Raw genomic sequence first — 20,147 nt, 5'->3', positions numbered from 1 at the left:
GAATCAAACATTATAGAAACTCAGTGCTTGAAGGTACACAGGACAAAGCATAAAACCTTCAGAATAGGAAGACCTTATGATACACATTTACTAAAGGCCAGACCTATTCAGGGGGATTAAAAACTATTAGTTACTTTTAGATTACTTTCTGTAATACAAGGGTAGCACACCCTGTCAATTATGCAGGGACGCTCAGCAAAGAAATAATATAATGAAACACCCCTGCTACCAGGATACTTTTCAAAATAGTGGCGAGTTTGAGGGCAAGGGTGCAGTGTTGTGCCCTGATCTTGGGGCAGCACGTTTTAGGGGCAAGGCAGCTTCACTGGAGGGCAAAATGACATTCTCATGAGATTCGAGAACCATGTCTGATGAGCCCACATCGGTGCTACCGAGATTAGTGTAACTTATTCCTGGTGCACCTTGTGTATTATCCTGTTCTGGGCAGTGTGCATTCTTCAGTGTTCCAAAGAGGTCGATGTCTGGATCTGCAAAGACTTTGTGCAAAATGTGTTCATACAAGCGCCACTCATGTTCTATGGGTAGCTACAAGTCTCTGCTGAGCATTCCTGCAAGAAGATTGTGTTCCGGTGGAGCGTGTTGTGACAGGAGGAACATGTGCGAGTGTCCATTTCCAAATGCTCGGACAGTTTGGACAGCCCTGGAGAGTGAGTACCTCCCTGTTTGTTTATGTAATACATGGCCGTGGTGCTGTCTGTAAGTACTAGAACTGCCTTCCGTTGCAGTTATGTCTGAAAGGCATTCAGGGCTTTGAATCCAGCAAATGGCTCCAATAGGTTGATGTGTTTGTTGGCTACTGATTGTGACCACGTGCCATGAGCTGTAGAAGGTGAGCTCCCCAACCTGACCGGGAAGAGTCTGTGGTGAGAGTGGCTTCTACTACGGGTGGGGTGGGGGCGGGGGTGAATGATTTTTCCCTTCAGAAGGTTGCCCTTCAACCACCACTGCAGCGACAGAACAAGGGCTTTCAAGACAAACACTGGATTTTTCCACTGACTGATTGCCTGATATAATTGTCTCGAGAGCCACTCCTACATAGGATGCAATTGCAGACAAGTGTGTATAATCAGGAAAAGGCAGGGTGCCATCATTCCAAATAGCTGCATTCCAAATAGTTGCATGGCTTTCCATACAGTTATTTGTCGACCAGCTACATACGCAGGAATATGGAATATTTGACAAGCCAGTCATATGTCCGAATTAGGGCCCCCAGAAATTCTCTCACTTGGCTGAGGGCAAGTCTTTATTTTCGTTGATGGAGAACCCCAGTTGAAAAAGTAGGTCTATAGTCTTGGGCGTTATCCAGACACGCTTGATGTGTGTCTCCAGTTATGAGCCAGTCGTCCAGATAAGGGTACACAGGAACAGACTGCCTGCGCAGAAGAGCTGCCGCCACTGCCAGTACCTTGGTAAAACTCCTAAGGCTGAGGCAATGCCGAAGGGGAGTACTTTGAATTGATAGTGAGTGTCCTCTATCTCGAGTCTTGGGTACTTCCTGTGCGCTGGCAACATTGAAATATGAAAGTAGGCATTTTCCATATCCTAGGTGGACATGCAATTGTGCTTCAGCAGCGGAATTACCTCCTGCAGAGTCATCCTGAACCTCTGGTCTAATCCTTAAACTACAAGGAAGTATATTGAATAGATACCCTTGTTTAACCGATGATATGGGATGAGTTTGATTGCTCCCTTTTGCAGCAGAGCCTCCACTACTACTTGAAGGATGAGGAGATGGTCCGGAGATAGTCGTCTGTTCTTCGGTGGATGATAGAGGTGTTTGAAGAAACTCAATGCAATAGCCTTCGTCTACAGACTTGAGCACCCACTTGTCTGAAGTGATCCCCTCCCATGCGTGGGTTAAGCATGTTATCTGACCTCCTACTGGAAATGTATGGGATGGGACCCCGAAATGGAGTCATTTGCTGGCAGGGAAGCCTCCGGCGACTGCATTCCTACCTCTTCATTTGCCACGCCGAAATCCCTGCTGCTGAAGGGTCTGGACACTTCTTGGCCAGAGTAGCAGGTTTATTCGCCTGTACTGTAGGAACCCAGAGCGGTTCGAGAGAAGAATTGTCCACGAAAGGACCAGCGGGTATTGAAAACCCTGAGTTGCACACAAGGCTTGCTAGAGAGATTTTAATGTCTTATTCTGCTCCTTTGGCAAAGCAGTGCACAACGCTTTTGAGACGGCAAAGAGCAGACTACTCAATAGGTGTATTGATGAGAGGCTTGTGTCTCGGGTTTAAACCTGGAATTGTTCAGCCCAGCCAAGCATGGCATTTTAAAAGAGTTCCCTCTGGTAACATTCTGCCAGCCGTCTCTGAGGTGTGAAGTGCGTTTAAGATATTTTGAGTGACCCGACATCCTTCCTGCACAATCACAATTAGTTGTAATTTTGCAGGTTCAGAACCATTCTGAAGTCCATCTCGTACCAGGTCCCACTGGACATCATTAAAGCTGGCAAGCAGAGTGGTGTTATTGGCAATGCAGGTGCTGTAGGCCGCAGAAGTAGTAATTCTCTTGCCTAAGGCATAGAGTTTTACAGTTATCAGGAAGAACCTCAGATGAAGAACAGAGTTCTGGTGACCAACAGCGAGTCTGGGATGAGTCCCTGAATATAAAGTGGATCGGAGGGCGCGGACCGAAACATCTTTTCATTGCGCTGATTCACCACCCGAGTAAGGGTGGGCGCAAGCAAAGAAGGGGCAATGCACTTGTTAATTGAGTTGAGAAGGGGGATTGCCAGGCTGGCCGGAACCTTTTCTTTGAGGATGTCCTTCACAAAGTCTGAGCCAGGAACAAGCTCCTGAGTGACAATTTTAAAATGGTGCGCTGCCTTCAAATTGAAGAGCAGCTGGTCGTCAATAGGTGAAGCCTCCCTGGGCAGGGCAACAGGAGGTGCGTCCAAAAAATATCATCAGGCTCTGCCTCATGAGCATGGGTAGTGGGAGCGAGATCCACTGGTCATCAATATGAAGCCATTGATCTGGATCTAGAGCAATGGGGTCCTGGAAACCATCATCATGAAACATAGAACATGTCTTCACCTTGGCCATTCAAATCATCCTGAAAAATGTCTCCAGCTGGATCCAGTAGTTTCAGGCCAGGAGGGGCATGGCAGCCTACGAGGGACTGAAGCCTAGGAGACTTGCAAGGTCTAGAGCCCCCCTCATGGAATGAGATCTTTGAATGTATTGGTTTTTCAACTAAATTTGAGATTCTTCAGAGACCTTGTCCACACATTCCTCAAACCTTTCCCTAGTCCGCGAGCTAGCGGCTCGGGTTTCTGGAAGTGGAAAAGCCAACTATGCCTGAACAGGGCCATTGGGCCCTTCTAAGGACTGTAATAATGGAGATGAGGTCTGTGTATAGCCTGAGGACAGAGAAGAGGGTGTCTGTTAGAACCACGTGAAAGGGCCTTCGTGGGCTTTTCCCTTAATTTACAGTAGGTTTTGCCTAAGGAAGCACGTTTCGACGTGTCTTTCGACGAGTCAGAAACAGGTGTCAAAATGTTAGGGGAGGCACCCTGGGTAGTGGAAGAGGTGGTACCATGTGTCACATGCGACAGTGGAGGCACAGCGGGCCCTGAACCCTCAGGGCCTGCGAGTGCTGGAGACCTTTTCGACGGTACCGTAGTAGGATGCCAAGGGGTTGGGTGTTTAGCCTTGGTGTGAGAATGTGTGCCCTTCTCGCTGGCGAGTGGTCTCCCCGTAAAGTGTGTTCTGCAAGTCTAGTGGGCATGGGGACATAGTAGTCTGCTGACACCACAAGTTCTTCGGCCTCCGAACTGGAGCCGTGGCTAGTAGAGGAATCCTCGTCCGCAGCGGGAGAATAGGACTCTGCCTGCATGGCGTAGGCCGCCCATTGCTTTGTGCCTTTAAGCGTTTTGGGCCTAAAGAGTTGACAGGCTTTGCAACGCCGCTCGTCGTGGTCACGTGGTAAGCAGTTCTTACACTCCTTACGAGTGTCCTTGTACAGAAACGTACTATTACAGGAAGGGAAACATTTAAATGGAGTTCTCTCCATCATAAAGTGGTAAAAGAGCAGTCCGATAAGGAAATTAAGAGGGAAAGGAAAGAAAAGGCATTCTCTAAAGAGAAGTATCGAGAATAAGGGGCCAACTTTCCCCAATGTAAAGGCCGAAGCCTTAAGGTGAAGGCCGTCGGCAGCCATCGTAAATGCAATAGAAGATTTGCAGGGTGGCAAACGGGAACAGTCGAAGTATGTGCCGAAAATGCAAAGAAACAGCAATAAATATTGTTAACAAGAGCTAAGCAGGAAAGCAACCGACCAGTATGGCAGAAAAAAAAAACGTTGGACCTGTGAGGGATCATGAGTACACTACACATCATGGTAGGGATAGTGTTACAGACACACCCAGGTCGATGTTCTTTTTCATTATTTGAAAAAAAGATGCAATACTTCGTGATTACCATTAGAGGTCAGGCTATATGCACAGCATGTGATTCCAAGAGTCACAAGCATAAAAAAAAATGTATTGCGTGTCTAGACTGGTCTATACTGTGCAGTCAGTTGGACATGTGTTCATTGCGGCATGGTAAAGCATTAAATGAAATCATTAATGTTCCTGTGCACTATGTGATGGATTCAGTGGATTAATCACCAATTCCCCAGTGGTAGCCTCCTCAAACGCGGTCCAGGGATGGCAGCCGCTACCTAATCCTGACCCTGTGGGTGGTAATAGAAGGTAGGATCACATGGGAGGGGATTATTCTTTTGGAGACGCAGTATTACCCCCACCCCACACACCCTTTTCTCTGAAGAAAACCCCAAAATACCTAAACTGCTAATGGAATACTGTCAGTCTAGACAAAACTCCACGTGTACCCCACACATTCATAATCCACATACAATATATGTTTGACATTTATATATGTGAAGCTTGAACAAAATTTTGGAAATGCCATTTTATCTATGGACTTCAGGTCCCATAAAGCTGCAAGTACTGAGACGAAGATGATGAGGCAAGAGTTAATGCAAACTTAGTCCAAAAATTAACGTGCAGACTAGTTGTTTTATTCAAAGTAAATTGTCCGGGACATTTAAAAATGGTAACTGCAGTATTCAACAGGGCAGTACGGGTGAGAACCGTGGAAGGAAGGCTGGCACATTGATGTAGCGGCACGCGAGCGAGAGCTGCAGGCCGCGGCTTGGTGTGAAGGAGAGGTGTGCAGCAGGGATACCCCAAGGACCGCGGGAGCACCAGGAGGCACAGCCGAGGTCCTGTAATTACAGTCATAGCAGGAAACCACATTCTCCGGTCCAGGCCACCAAGTGAAGCTGGCGAGTAACCGCAGAGCTGCAGGAAACACTGAAAAGAAGTCTGCATTGTGTGAGAAGCCAATCCAAGGAGGAAGCTTCAACACAGAGGCATGCCTTAAGTTGGAAAGACCACAAACTACCAGTGAGACAGCCCAGAGCCATTGGGAACACCGGTGTCGTACCGACAGAGGCAATCAAGTGAATTAATCAGGAGAGATTGATATTTTGGACAATACTTAAAGGCAATTTAAATGCAGGCAAAGTTATGTTAAATCCCTATTTCCAAGAAAGATTTGAATACTGACAAGACAATGTGCAGCAACGAAGCCTGAACAAATATATATGAATGATAGGTCAATGCGGAGGAGAGCTGAAACAAGTGTTACCCAGAGGACACTGGACAAAACAAAGTAGATGTTGATGTGATATATTGAAAATATCAAGTGAAGTCAATAAAGGAAGTCCTGGTAAAGAGAAGGCACCAGGAAGCTGGTATTTGGGGAAAGATACCTGGCAGATGAGTACACCAGCGGATTGGAGGAGTCCATAAGGGGAAGTACATAAAGGAAGTCCTGGCAGTCAAACATACCAGGCATTTGAGCCTATAAAAGTACTCCGAACATTGAGAGGAATCCTGGTAGAGGACTACAGACTCACTCTTCCAGAATATGAGAAAAGCCAAATACATTTTTATTAAAAATTCATTTGAACAAGAGCATTCGGAATACGGTGTGAAAACCTCAAGAATATTTTTTTTTTATTGTTTTTTTTTTTTTAAAGTGACACTTTGGTCATCCTACAAAAAAATCCAGGGAAAGGGAACCATCCTCTGGTTTTATAGATTTTTCCTTGGAGCACAAATCCTAAACAGCAAGCTATGATGCAAGCTTAGAAACACAACAGTAAAGAAAAAGGGCAGAATTACAACATATCCTTTTAATTATCCGAATACTCATGTACACAAGAATGATTTGGCAACGTTATCATCCACACAGCACTGGGCAGTCAGAAATTAGCAATTGTGTGGAGTCCTCAGCAGTACAAAGGTGACGGGAATATCCAAATATTCAACTTGGTAATACTAGCAGTTAATTAGCAATCTGTAATGGTTCAAAAAAAGCATTGAATGCAGATTTGAGAGGTGACCAAAAATAGACCCCGGGCAGCCGTAAAGCCACATCCATATGAGGGAACCAAACAATCCCAGCACAATATACTTGCCAAACCAGACACTTTAAATTCTTAATATCAGATACGCAGAGCGAAGACCAGGACACTTGGTGGTCATTGTTAATAGCGGGCACTAACCATGCCATACGATTGCCATGAAGACGTTTTTTTTTTCATCTACATTTTTTCCATGATAGAATGAGATTGGTTCTTCCCTTGTTCTTTTGGATTATAGTGTAATACAGTGTTTGATGTTCTTGTAATTTTGCAAAAATGTATTTCAATTAAAGCAAATAAAAAACAATAAATATATATAGACTTACTTGAGAGTCACTGGTGATCCAGACGCATTCCCATAATGCAGCACCAAACTACAAGAAAACAAGATGGGGTTAGTGGGTTGACTGTTGGAATCCCCACTGCCTTAACTCCCAGCGCTGCTATGCCAAGTTGAAACAAGAGCAGAGGTGCAAGAGCAAGCAAAATAATGTTCATAGGGATTACAGCGCTCTTGCTTCAACTGGGAACAAGGCAACCAAGGTCACCATTTAAAAATGGAAATTCTCTTGCATCTTTAAATAAACGGTTACCAGCTCTGTCTCCAGGTTCCTGATAAACTTTGTGCTAATTCGACAAGGTCCGAGGCAGTATCGGTGACCTTCCAGAGATCAAAAAGCCAGCAACCTGGGCCGCCACTCTTGCTTTCGTCAGGCATTCTTTGGAAGCATGTTCAACCAGATGAGGTTTCTTTGGCAAACAAGTGCTGCGCCTTTGCTTGAACCCTGGAGGCGGAGGGGCGGGGGGGGTAGGGGGGGATTGGGGGGAGTTGGGGGGAGAGCGAGAGCAGGCTGCCCGGGAAGGGGGGGAACAGCAGGTCCTGCCAGAGGATAGGCGGAATGGGGAAGTGAGAGCATGCCGCCAGTGGGGGGGGGGAGCAAGAGCTGCCCCTGGGAACGGGTGAGGGAGGTGTTAGAGAAAGTAGGCTGCCCAGGAGGGAAGGAGAGCAAGAACAGCCCGCCCGGGAGGGGTGGGGCAGGGGCCGAGACCAGGCCGCCCGGGAGGGGGTGGGGAAGAGGAAGAGCAGGCCGCCGGAAGGGGGGGGCATGGAGAGAAACAGGAGGGAGCGAGAGCAGGCTGCCGGGGGGGGTGGGGTGGTGTAGAGAGTGAGAGCAGGCTGCAGGGGGAGGCAGAGCAAGAGCAAGCTAAGGGGGTGGGGGTGAGGGCGAGAGCAGGCTGCCGGGGGGGGGGGTGGTGGTGTAGAGAGTGAGAGCAGGCTGCAGGGGGAGGCAGAGCAAGAGCAAGCTAAGGGGGTGGGGGTGAGGGCGAGAGCAGGCTGCCGGGGGGGGGGGTGGTCGTTGAAATGAGAGCCGGCTGCCGGTGGGGTAGGGTGGGAGCGGAGAGCAAACGAGAGCAGGCCGCTGGGTGGGTGGCAGGGGGGCGAGAGCAGGGTGCTGGGGGGTGTGTGAGAGCAGGCCGCTGGGGGGGGGGACACGGGGGAGGGTAGGGGACGGCTGGGAGCCGGCCGCCGGGGGAGGTGGGTGGGAATAAAGCGAGAGCAGGCTGTTGGGGGGAAGGGGGAGAGAGAGCAAGAGCAGGCTGCCCGGGGGTGAGCGCAAGAAAGTCGGCAGTGGGGGGGGACCAGCAAGAGCAGGCCGGCGGGGGGGGAGGGAGCAAGAGCTGGCTGGTGGTGGGGCGAAGAGCAGGCCACCGGGGGAAGAGCGAGAGCAGGCTTCCGGGGGGGGGCGGGGTGGGGAGAGAGCATGCCGCCGGTAGGGTGGGGGGATTGGGGAGAGAGCATGCCACCGCGAGGGTGGGGGGATTGGGGGGAGCGAGAGCAGGCCAGTGGCAGGGGGGTAAAGCGAGAGCAGGGCAGCAGTTGGGGGGGTCCCAAGAGCTGCCCGGGAAGGGGTGAGGGAGAGGTTGAGACCAGGCCGCCCGGGAGGGGTAGGGGAAGAGCAAGAGCAGGCCCGTTGGAGGATGGGCGGGGAAGAGCAATGGCAGGAACAGGCTGCTGGGGTGGGGGGGGGGGTGAGGGTGTGAACAGGCCGTTGGGGGGGCAAGAGCTGGCTGCCAGAGGGGGGGAAATGAGTGAGAGCAGGCCAGCCAGGGAGGGGGGTTGGGGGGGGAAAGAGCAGGCTGCAGGGGGGGATGGAAGAACGCAAGAGCAGGCTGCCGGGGGGGAATGAGAGCAGGCCACGGGGGGGGGGGGGGGGGGAGGGTGAATGAGAGCAGGCCGCCGGGGAGGCAGGGGGGTGGGAGGGTGGAATGAGAGCAGGCCGCCGGAGTGGGGGGGGCCGAGAGGAGGCCGCTTGGGGGAGCAAGATGAAGCTGCAAGGGGACGGGGGAGTGAGAGGAAGCCACTAGGGGACAGAGGAAGGGAGCGAGAGCAGGCTGCCAAGGGGGGGGGGGGGGGGTTTAGGGGGAAGAGAGCAGGCTGCTCTGGGGGTGGGTTGGGATAGCAAAGATAGCAAGACCAGACCCATGGGGTGGGGGGCTGGGGGAGAAGAGCAGGCTGCCGGGGGGAGGGAAGAGCAGGCTGCCAGGGGGAGGGGGGGGGCAAGAGCAGGCTGCCGGAGGGGGGAAGGGGGGGGATGAGCGAGAGCAAGCCACCAGGGACAGGGGGGGAGAGAGCAAGAGCAGGACAGGGGGACGCGAGCAGGCTGCCAGGGGAGGGGTTGAGCAAGAGCAGGCTGCTGGGGGAGTTTGGGGGGCAGTGAGCAAGAGCAGGCTGCCAGGGGTGGTGGGGTCGAGTACGCCAGGGGGGGTGGGGAGGAACAAGAGCAGGCCACTTGGGGGGTACAGGGGTGTGGGGGGTGGGAAGAGGAGCAAGAGCAGGCTGGCCCGCGGGGGGGGGGGGTCGAATAGTGAGTAGGACGCCGGGGGTGCGAAGAGGAGCGAGAGTAGGCTGCCGTGGGGGATGGGGGGGGTGGTGTAGAGAGCAAGAGCAGACTGCTGGAGTCGGGTGGTGGGGGATGGTTAGCGAGAGCATGCCGCTGGGGGAGAAGAGTGAGAGCAGGCAGCCGGGGGGTGGAGCGAGAGCAGGCCACCAGGCGAGGTTGGAGCGAGAGCAGGCCACCAGGGGAGGGGGGGGGGAGCAAGAGCAGGCTGCCGGGGGTGGGGGGGGGGTGAGAGCAAGAGCAGACTGCCGGGGGGGGCCAGTCTTGCATTGGGGCATGTGCCCACCTACACGAGGACTCACAGCTCGACCCAAGCCAACCGAGAAAGCTTCAACAAGGGGTCGGGAGGAAGTAGAAAGATTTATATTGGAGAGTGGATATCCCCCAGTCCCCACACTCTGGAGGGGCTGGTGTGAGGCTGAGCAGACCTGGTGAGGGTCTCCAGGACTCCAGGACTCGCCCTGGGGCGTGTGTCTGCCCTGCCAGGGACCCCTCAGTCTGGTAACCTACTCTGAAGGGGAGATCAGAGGTGCGGGAAACACTGCCCTAAACCGCATAAGAGGATGCAAAGAGGGAGCGGCATTGCACATTCTTTCCCTCGTCCTACTAGCAGCAAGTGGCTTCGCCTAGAGCAGGTGCAAAGACAGTATCAAAGGCAAGTGGCGGACCTCTAGCTCTCTGGGTCAGAGGTACACAGCCCCAACAGCAATCCGGGTGTATTCTGTGAGGAAGTAGACTGAGTGGCGAGAACCCCCCCTCCCCCGCCCCACTCTCCTAGGATGTCTGGTAGGCACATGGAATGGAGGGCGAAGTTAGAACACTTTGAATATCATCAGCCAGCAGAGGGGAGAAGAAAAAACAGTACCATCATGTCGGGGGCAGAGAGCCTCCCTCCTGGAGGAGATTAGGGGAATGAAGTGGACAGAATAAATGTAAGAATCAATAACTGACGAGAGACTACAGGCGGTGGAACAGAACCAGACATCCCCCGACACCATGGAAACCCAGACGGACATGCGCATTGCGGAATTGGAGAGGGAGGGCGAGGTGGCGCGAAAGATAAAACGCTAAAACACTGTGGGGACTTGAAAAGGAAGATTGAGCGAGATGGGCTGCGTGAAGGTATGGAGGTAAACCTCTGGTGATTTGAGCCAGGGGTGATGGTTCCGGGCGGGGTTGGATGCCGGGGGAGAGCGGGGATGTTGTTCAAGAAGTTATTGTTCTAAATCATAGGTGCAGAGTTGAGACCCGGTTTAAAGGTTTCCGAAGGTGGTCCCGTCTCAGGAGCAAGGGGAATAGAAGGTATGGTGGGGAAACGGGGGATGGCCGGTCAGTGCGATTTGTGGGTTGGCTCCCTTAATTCCTGGGGCCTTAACTCGACCTCCAAAAGATTGATGGTTCAACAGGAGTTTAAGAGGGCCAAGCTCAATTGCATCTACAAGAAACACATTGGAAAAAGGGAGGCAAACCCAGACTACGCTATCACGAGGTGGGGGAAATGATCATGGCATCAGATGTCAAAAAGAGGCGGGGTGGCAGTATTGGTTTCGACCAGACAGAGCTTTACAGTGGAGGCAGTATTGACAGATCCCAACGGAAGGTATGTGTTTGTGAAGGGACTTCTGCAGGGGGGTGAAGTTCACGATCGGATCGATATATGCCCCAAATGTGCAGCAATGCGAATTCTGGGAGAAAGTACAAGATAAAACAATCCAATTTACTGAAGGCCAATTGGTGGTCGGCGGGCACTTCAATATGGTGCTGGATCCAGAGAGGGATCGCAAGAGAATGGGCGTGGAACGAATGAGTAAACCCAACCAGACAGAATCGGAGCGCTTTCAAGGGGTCAATGAAGTACTGGGGTTGTACGACTCCCTCCGTCCGGTCCCAGCTACTATTTAGCAGCCCATGACTCTTTCTTGCAAATAGACCGGATCCTCGTGGACCAAACTCTGCGAGATAAGGTGCAGCAGTCCCTAGTAACTCAGATCCCGTGTATGGTCGCAATCACAATCGAAACGGGGGCATAGGAGGCATCCCGGGGGAATTGGAGATGTAATGACTTCCTGCTTAAGGATAAAGCAGTACAAAAGGAATTGATAAGGGGGAATCAATACTTTATTTAATGACACAGGGGAGGTGAGAATTCAATCTGTCTGGGACGGCTTCAAGGCAAAAGAGGTGCACTGATGAGAATAGGCTATGAAAAGAGATAGGGAGGAGAAGGAGGTGCCTTCCAAGGCCTAAGAGCTTCGCAAATATAAGTCCCAACTGAAAGCCTTACTGACGCAGGAAACAGAGAAAAGACTCCTGTTCTTGAAACAGAAGTACCATGAGAAGGGATACATGGCAAATAGGATACTGGCATGGAGACTGAGGAAAGAGAAAAAGAGGACCATTGGGATTATAAGAACAGAGGATGGTAGAGTCCAATGCGATACCCAGAGTATCTGGGACGAGTTTGTGGAATACTATAGAATCCTGTACTCTTCAGAATGGAAGGGAAGGAGACCCAAATCGATGAGTTCCTGAAGAAGCATCCGATCCCAGGGCTCCCGAAGGAGTTAGTGAAAGGCCTACACCACCCCATAACTGCAGAGGAAGTGGTCAAGGCTATTGTGGGTCTGAAAGCGGGGTCTGCCCTGAGGGACGATGGATTCTCCATAAGATTCTATAAATTATACAGGTACCTGTTGGCTCCATATCTAGCAAAGGTATTTTAATGCGCGACTGGAGGGTGAACCCCTCCCCCTTATGATGGCGGCGGCAGTTATTGTTGCGATCCCGAAGGAAGGGAAGGATCAAACCAGGTGCTCCTCCTACAGGCCAATTTCCTTCCTCAATGGTGACGTGAACATTCTAGCAAAGGTCCTTGGAACAAGACTAGGAGGAAGTATACAGTTGCTGGTACACGGTGATCGGGTGGGTTTCATTAAGGGGAGGCAATGGTCAGATAACAAGGAAAACCATTAACCTGACCCATGGGGCTCAAACGGCAGGGGAGGATGCATGCCTAGTCACATTGGAATCAGAAAAGGCCTTTGATAGGGTCGAATAGCCCTTCATGATGAAGGTGCTGGATAAGGTGGGGTTGGGAGTACATTTCTTGAAATGGGTGACAGAACTATAAAAAAGGCCAAGGTTGCAGATTAATGGGGGGCTTACGGAGTCCTTCGGACTCACGAAAGGCACTAGGCAGGGATGTCCCCTCTCCCCGCTGCAGTAGGCTCTAGCAATGGAACCGTTAGAAATTGCAATACGGATGAACGACCAGATCAGGGGTATAGAGGGGGGGAGATTTGGAATACAAAATCTCACTGTTCGCAGACAATGTGCTGGCTTACCTCACCAATGTTTAGGTTTCCCTTCCGGCATTAATGGTCCAGATAGATACATATGTCGCCTCTCGGGGCTCAAGATTAATGTGGGAAAATCTGCCCTCCTGCTATTATTGCCAAGGAGCCCACTCCTGGATGAGAAAAGAAGATTCCTGGGCTTGAGGGTCAACCAACAAAGCATTTGATACCTGGGCATACGGGTGACGAGGGATTTGGGTTAATTGGGGACGGCTAACCACAGTCCCTTCCGCACGCAGTTAAAGCCGGATATAAAGAGATGGGGCCCACTGATATTGACGTGGTATGGGAGGATGAAATACAATGAATGTATTACCTAGGCTACTATATCTGTTTACAGCCATTCCGCAACGCCTCCCAGACAAGTTTTTCCAGTAAGTCACAGGGGAGCTTCGTAGGTTCATATGGGGAAATAAAATCCCAAGAGTAAAACTGGCAACACTCACCCTTCCAAGGGAGAGGGGGGGAATTCGGGTTCCCGGACATTTGCAGGTACTATCAAGCAGCACAAATAAGAGTGATGGTGGAACATATGAGGGATGGACTGAGGACACACGACCTATCTAGAGCACCTTGTTGCGCATCCATTGAAGGTTTGAGACTATTTCTGGGCCCGCCAAGATTAATTGCGGAACGACCGAGTAGTCGTTCCGCAATTTATCACCACCTAGGTATTGCAAGGAGTTTTCTGCAGGAGGTGGTACGACTGCATGGGTTGCCTACACAAATTGTGTCTGATCGAGGGGCTCAGTTCATCTCTAAGTTTTGGCATGCTTTTTGTAGGGAGTTGGGAATAGAGGTACAGCTTTCTTCAGGTTATCATCCACAAACTAATGGTCAGACTGAGCGAATAAATCAGGAGCTTGAGAAATACATTAGAGCTTATGCGCAGGAGAAGAGGAGTTGGTTAGATCTTTTATGGTTGGCAGAGTTTAGTTATACCAATTCTGTTAAGGACTCTACTAGTTATTCTCCCTCCTTTAGTAACTATGGTTTCCATCCCCGATTTTTAAAAGAAGTTTTACCATCAGAGTACTCAAATCTAGAGGTTGAGCACAGATAAACCTGTATAAGGGATGGTCTGGTGAAGGTTAAGGAGGTCTTAACCTTCACCAGAAGAGTAAATAAATGTTTAAGGCTATTGCAGACCGGAAGCGTCAGAAGGGACCACAGTAACAAGTGGGGCAAAAGGTTTGGTTGTTCACGAGGAATTTACATCTTAAAAAGAGAACTAAATTTAGTCCAAAATGTATTGGTCCATTTGAAATAGAAAAAATAATCAATCCAGTGGCAGTCAGGTTGAAGTTACCTCCCAGTATCAAGTGCCATCCTACATTTCATGTTAGTTTGGTTAAGTCTTGTGTATTGGGAACTCGGTTGGGAAAACCACCACCTGCAGTTATAAGAGAAGAGAATGAGTAAGAATTTGAGGTTAAAGGAGATTTTAGATTCCAGGTTGGTTAGGGGAAACTTGCAATACCTTATTGATTGGAAAGGTTACGGCCCAGAAGATCGATCTTGGGAGGATCAGGCTGATGTGCATGCACCTATTTTGATTAGGACAATTCATAGGAGGTTACCTATTAATCCAGGCCCTGAGGCAGGGCTTTGCGGAGGGGGTACTGCCATGGCTGGTTGGAGTAAGTGGGCTGGTAGCAGGAGGAGGCCTGTAGCGATTCACAGGATTGGAAGCTGTTTCATTAGGTATAAGCATTGTTTGTTGCCCAAGTCAAGATGGAGGTAAGTAATTGTTATTGGATTGATTGGAATGTATGCTTTAGCTTATTGGTGGGCCGGACAATGGTTTGGGTACTTGGTAGGTGAAGCAAGATTCTAAACTGCCTTTCATCCATAGTAATTCAGAGTCCAGGTTTACATTTGTTAAGCTCCTTAATTTAGGCCTGTCCAGACAACCCAGTGAAGAAGTAAGAAGATTGATTGCAGTAACTGAGTGAATTCAGAAGACCACAGGTGGAAGTATTCATTTTTTTAATCTAAAGACAAGAGGATTTTTAAAATTAAGAAAATGCTGACAGAGAGCTTGATGAAAAGAGTAAGTGAGAAGAAAGTCTTTTCCTGTATGACAAGTACAACTTTCCTGAAAACTGCATATATGTTTTGTATATGACGGTTATTGAAGAAATCTCATTAGCGTGCGTTGTGCCAAGAGGCTAGTGACTAAGACTTTTGAAAAGATTTGTTCAATGGCAGTGCCGCGTGAGAGTCTAAGAACTTTCAATAGAAGGCAACTTAAGGTTAAGGCTGAAAACAGTTCATATACAGAAATCTCAGCGATTTAGTTTGAAAAGATCATTTCTGGCAAAAACGTTGTGCGCAAAAGGCAGTCGCGAGGTGTGCGAGCGCGAACGTTAAGTGTCCCAGCAGTTTCGGTAATTGGAGGCACGGGTTACAGGGAGCGACGGAGCATGTATTGTTCCCTTAAGTGCGCAAGCCATATAATGAAGGGAGCGAGCGTGGGTAGGGTGTATAAAAAAGAGCACGAGTTGTGTTGTTTAAAGTAAGCGTTGTGCGAGTGCGCAGAACTATTTAAAAGAAAGCTTCGGTCAGCGCGTGTAAAGCCGCATTGAGTAGCGGTGATGGATTTTCATATGTGCGTGTGTCAATCAAGACGAGATTGCAAATACCGTTAGCACGGGTGTTCTGTAGCGCGAAAACACTAAAATACTAAACACATTGCGTATGCTGGACCAAGTGTAACTTACAAGTGACTTTGGTTTTGTTTCATAAGAAGTTCCGGCCAATCGACTTACTCATTGCTTATTAAAGCAGCTATTGGTTTATCAGCCTTTCTAGCAAGGAGCATATGAGGTTTATTCATGATGTAGAAAGGACTACATAAAGGAGCAAGCAAACCAGGAAACAAAGAAGTCTTGCCCAGTGATTCCATGGATTGCTATTTAGAAAATTGCATTAGATTCACTATGTTAGCAGATTTTCTAAAGAGCAATTTACAGTGAACACAAGTTAAAATAACCAAGAACTATAAAGGCATCAGTCAGACTAATTGCATTTGGGTTGGATAAACTGCTTGTTGCCCGTTTCAGGTAGTTAAGGCATATTGTTTCAGAAGATCAAGGTTTTACTAATTCAAGCTTCTGAAGGAACTTTTCAAAAGTCTATGCCTAACTCAGAATAGTTCTAAGGCGATTCCCTGAACCTCTAAGCCAGAGCAGAGGTTAAGTAGGTAAGAGAGTTAGCAAGTGGAATTATTTGAGCAACTTATATAATGTATATGTAATCAAACACATTTGTCTTTCACTACAGATACCAGAGACGACCAGAAGGTTACGAGTCAGCTGTATCTCATTTGTTATTTTCTCCAATACCCCTTTCCCTTTCCTGGGGTTCTCGACTCAGCTGTTGAGTGTAGGTTGAGAAGGGAACTCCAGGTGAGGGTCTGTGGGACCAGCATCAGGTCCTGTGTGTAACGTGGCAAGCCGGACCCTGACAGGCATAGGGACCCGGTGAAATTGTCTAAAATGTTTGGGGAGAATCCCCCATATGCCCGAGGGGGTGTGGTAATCTGGGAACCCTAGCACATATTTGGTGGTGCTCCAAGGTGCACATTTATTGGAAGGAGGTGCTGAGCTGGATGGAAGTAGTAACGGGGATCGGGTTAGACCTGGACCCTTTTCAGTTGTTGCTAGGTCTCCCGCAAAAGGACAGGGAGGAACAGACACCGGAAGATGTGGGATCCCATGTTGAGAGTGGGGAGGTTCTCGATAGCCCACTGGTGGAAAAAGGAAACGCTCCCTACAAAAGAAGTGTGGGAAGGGAAGGTACAGAACATGATGGTAATGGAAAGGCTTACGTGGTGGTGAATGATAGAGTGGCGTAATATACCGAGTGGTCAGCCTGGCTGCTAAAATGGGGAATGGACGAAAACAAGTGAGTAGACTCCTGCAAAGGGGGCGCTGAATGTGACGGAGATGTGGCGGGGGGATGGACACTGGAGGGGGGCCGACAGGGGTTAGGCTAATAAACTGAGGGGTCCCTCACAACTGAGACTTTGGCAGACTTATCATGCACCGTAGAACAACGAGTAGAGTTTTAAGAGGGGTGGGAGGCCGCAAGGGGGGAGGGATCTAGACTGTTGACAATGTTGCGAACTTTGTTTTTAAACTGTCCGGTTCTCTTACAAAATGTTAATAAAATCAAGTTTTTAAATAAAAAAGTAAGTTCTGCAAGACAGAATATGAATGCCCGAAGCTTCAAGGTGAGACACAAAAGGAAGGAACAGTGTTAACCGTAGCGTGCCTGTGATCAAGTTGTTTGGCTAAACACCAGTGGCAAAAAAACAGCCATTTTGCTCCTATACTGAGCCCTCGTAGAAGGTTTTCTAGCTGCTTGCATAATGCGCATATTGTCCTCCGACATATTGAACTGCGTTAAAGATCTGAATTCAGGCACAAGGCTGCCAAGCTGAACGATTGTGGGGAGGGGTGCCACAGCTGGTGATCGCTCTGGTGTACAAAGTCGGGAATCAACAGCAATCTGATCGGAGGAAGCATCCACAGATGCTGAAGTTCAGAAAACCATAATCTGGCTGGCCACCAAGGAGCTATGAACAGGAGAGTGCAATTCAATGCACTCCTGAGCTTGCAGAGTGACCAATGAATCTGAGGCAATAGAGAAAAGCATAAGCATTTATGTTGTGCCACAGGATATTGAGGGAGTTCCCTGAGGAGGATGCTCAGAGGCTGTACCTGGATGCATAGAGAGGACGTTTCCTGTTGGCAGAAGTCGCAAAGAAGTCCACTTCTGGAGTGCCCCATTGGCAAAAAATAGGAGAGGACATCGTTGTTCATTTCCTACTCTTAACTGGCCGCTGAGTGACGGCTCAGTGAGTCTGCAGTTACATTGATATGACCCAGGATGTGTACAGTCTGGAGCCAGACCTTGTGCTGGATGGCCCTGTCCCAAATTTGTATGGCTAGGTCTACAAGGAGCGGTGACCTGGTGCCACCCTGCTTGTTGATGTAAAACATCACCACAGAACTGTCCCTGCGGACACAGACTACCTTGTTAGTAATGGACGGTTGAAAAGCTTTGAGCCCAAGAAACACAGCCAGGAGTTCCAGATAATTGATATGTAAAAGCCTGTGCTGCAGCGTCCATAGGTCGAATACCTGTAGGTGACATAGCGTCACTCCCCACACCACCCCAAAAGGGAGGAGTCCGTGGTCACTGTCACTTGTGGACAAAGGTTGTTAGTCGAAGACCACCACTGTAGAGCCGGTGTCATGCAGGATGGAATTGGCATTATCTTAGAATCCAAGTCCATTGCCTGAGACCAGCTGCTCCAAAGAGCTAGCTGAGTACGCCTCATCTTCAGATGTGCAAGAGGTAGAGCCAGCACGCAAGAGGCCATAACACCCAGAAGTCTTTGGAACCACCAGGCCGTCATGTGCGAGGACTGCAGGAAGAGCTGACACGTGGTTGATAGGTCCGCAATCCTGTCCGTCGTTAGGAACACCTGACCGTATTCCAACAAACCCAGGAAAATTAGGTCTTGAGAGACCATCATATATGCTTTCTGCCAATTCACTGACAGCCCAAGATGGAACAGGAGCTGAAGGAGAGACTGAAGTTGGTCAAGGCTGTCTGTGGGCAAGGACTGCACAGGAGCCAATCGCCTAAATATGGGTATACACAAATCCCCTGCAGTCTGAGGAAAGCTGCGATGACCAACATATTTGTAAAGACATGCAGCGCTGAGTTGAGACCAAAAGGGAGCACACAGAACCAAGTGTCCCTCAACCAGGGAAAACCGCAGATATTTCCTTTGCGGGCTCCATATCAGAATGTGCATGTATGCGTCCTGGAGGTCCAAGCTGAGCCAGTGCCCATCCGAAGAGAGGACTTTATTTGGCAAGGCGTGATCATCTTGAATTACTCTTGAGGAAGAGAAAGATTGAATTGGGAAAGATCTAGGATAGTGCACAGGCCAGACTTAACGGACCAGGTGTAGTAGCCCTCCCCTTGCTCCCTGAGGGGAAAAGGCTCCACAGCTCTGAGGTCTAGAAATGTCTGTTACTCGGCTCTGAAGGAGGGCGACCCGGTCTGCTGGAAGCGATGGTTGAAGGGTGGGGGAGGGGCAAGCGGAAGCTTGCCCGAGTGATAGACAAAACCCATCGGTCTTCGGTGATGGTCAGCCACGCCTCCAGATGAGATGACATTTTTACTCCCACCGGAGAATCATGCGACTCACAAAAGATATCATCTGTAGATGGCAGGCCCCGCCGTAGTGGTTTACGGCGGGGCCTGCCAACCAGAGCTTCAGATCATTGTGCACGGCAATCCTGATACCCCCTGAACCCAGAGAAGGACAGAGTTTGGGACCCTGACCTCTGTGTATAAGGGGCCTTAGCTGGAGCTTTCACCAGGACCGATAACGACTTGGCGGTTTAAGTACTCGCCTTAGTCTTTGTGAGTTGTTCATCTGCGGAGGAATGGAACAATTCCTTACCATCAAAGGGAAGATCCAGCACTTTGTCCTGAACTTACTGGGCGTTTCTTCTTTTCGTTGATGAAGAGCTGAAAATGCGGTAGAGGAATGCGTTGAAACACTTCCTCCACCGAAGAAGATGCTAGAGTGCCCGGACGGAGAGGGAATTGCAATAAAAACACAAATCTAAACTGTGTTCCGGGCAAAGACACTCTAGGCAAAGAGTGGGGGATCCGCGCTCGCGAAACGTCATTCGCATGAACAGGACACAAATCCCAGACGCTCCGGCATAGATGGAGGACTAGATGACTTTGGAACCGGAGCAATAAGGACAAAGGGAAGAAAAAAAAAAATTCCTAGTGATGCTAGTGAGTCCATCCCCGACCGCGCTGAAAAAAGGACTGAAGGGTGATGCGCAGGGTGGAGCTCAGCAGGGCAGGGTTACGGCCATTTGCGGTGCCCGGCATGAAAATAAAAACAAACAAATAATTGTGATGTTTTTTACAAAAGTGTTCCGGTCCCGTCCCGAAGGACGGAATGTCCCACAAGTATGGAGGAAAGGGGACGGGACATAGGAGTATTTTACCCTCACTACTTTTAATGGCTGGTGGCAGTGGTTTAATTTTCCTACCATTGTGCGTTTAAACCGCAGGCTAAATCCTTATCTGCAGTATTGCACCCAAGGGTGCCCATTTTGTAAAAACGACCCCAGTCTTATGTTTTCATCATTTCTTGCTTGCAAGGTTTTTCTTGGGTTTTATTCTGCGCCGCCAATCCATGTTTAACCATTTTGTTAATTTTGCCTTTGACGGGCTTAACTGCTGAAGCCCGGCACCGGCTCCAGTGTGTCTGGCAGGGCTGGAAGCGAGGGAGGTGCCCGAAACTCCCCATCCTTAAATCACCTTGGATACCTGAATGCACCCAAAGAAGATTGGCTGGCTGTCCTTGGAG

At 49.6% G+C, this 20,147-nt stretch overlaps 1 protein-coding gene across 1 annotated transcript in view; it reads right to left on the bottom strand.

Moving 5' to 3' along the window:
• Window positions 1-20,147, bottom strand: part of ATP6AP1 (ATPase H+ transporting accessory protein 1) — a 386,669-nt gene that overhangs the window by 41,993 nt on the left and 324,529 nt on the right. The window contains exon 8 of the mRNA XM_069645470.1: window positions 6,798-6,845. Coding sequence (XP_069501571.1) covers window positions 6,798-6,845 — 48 coding nt within the window. The remainder of the gene's footprint in view (window positions 1-6,797; window positions 6,846-20,147) is intronic.

The sequence above is a fragment of the Ambystoma mexicanum genome, chromosome 2p (genome assembly GCF_040938575.1).
Source record: "Ambystoma mexicanum isolate Mex_15411 chromosome 2p, UKY_AmexF1_1, whole genome shotgun sequence".
Lineage (NCBI taxonomy): Eukaryota > Metazoa > Chordata > Amphibia > Caudata > Ambystomatidae > Ambystoma > Ambystoma mexicanum.
This window is presented reverse-complemented; position numbering and strand designations above follow the sequence as displayed.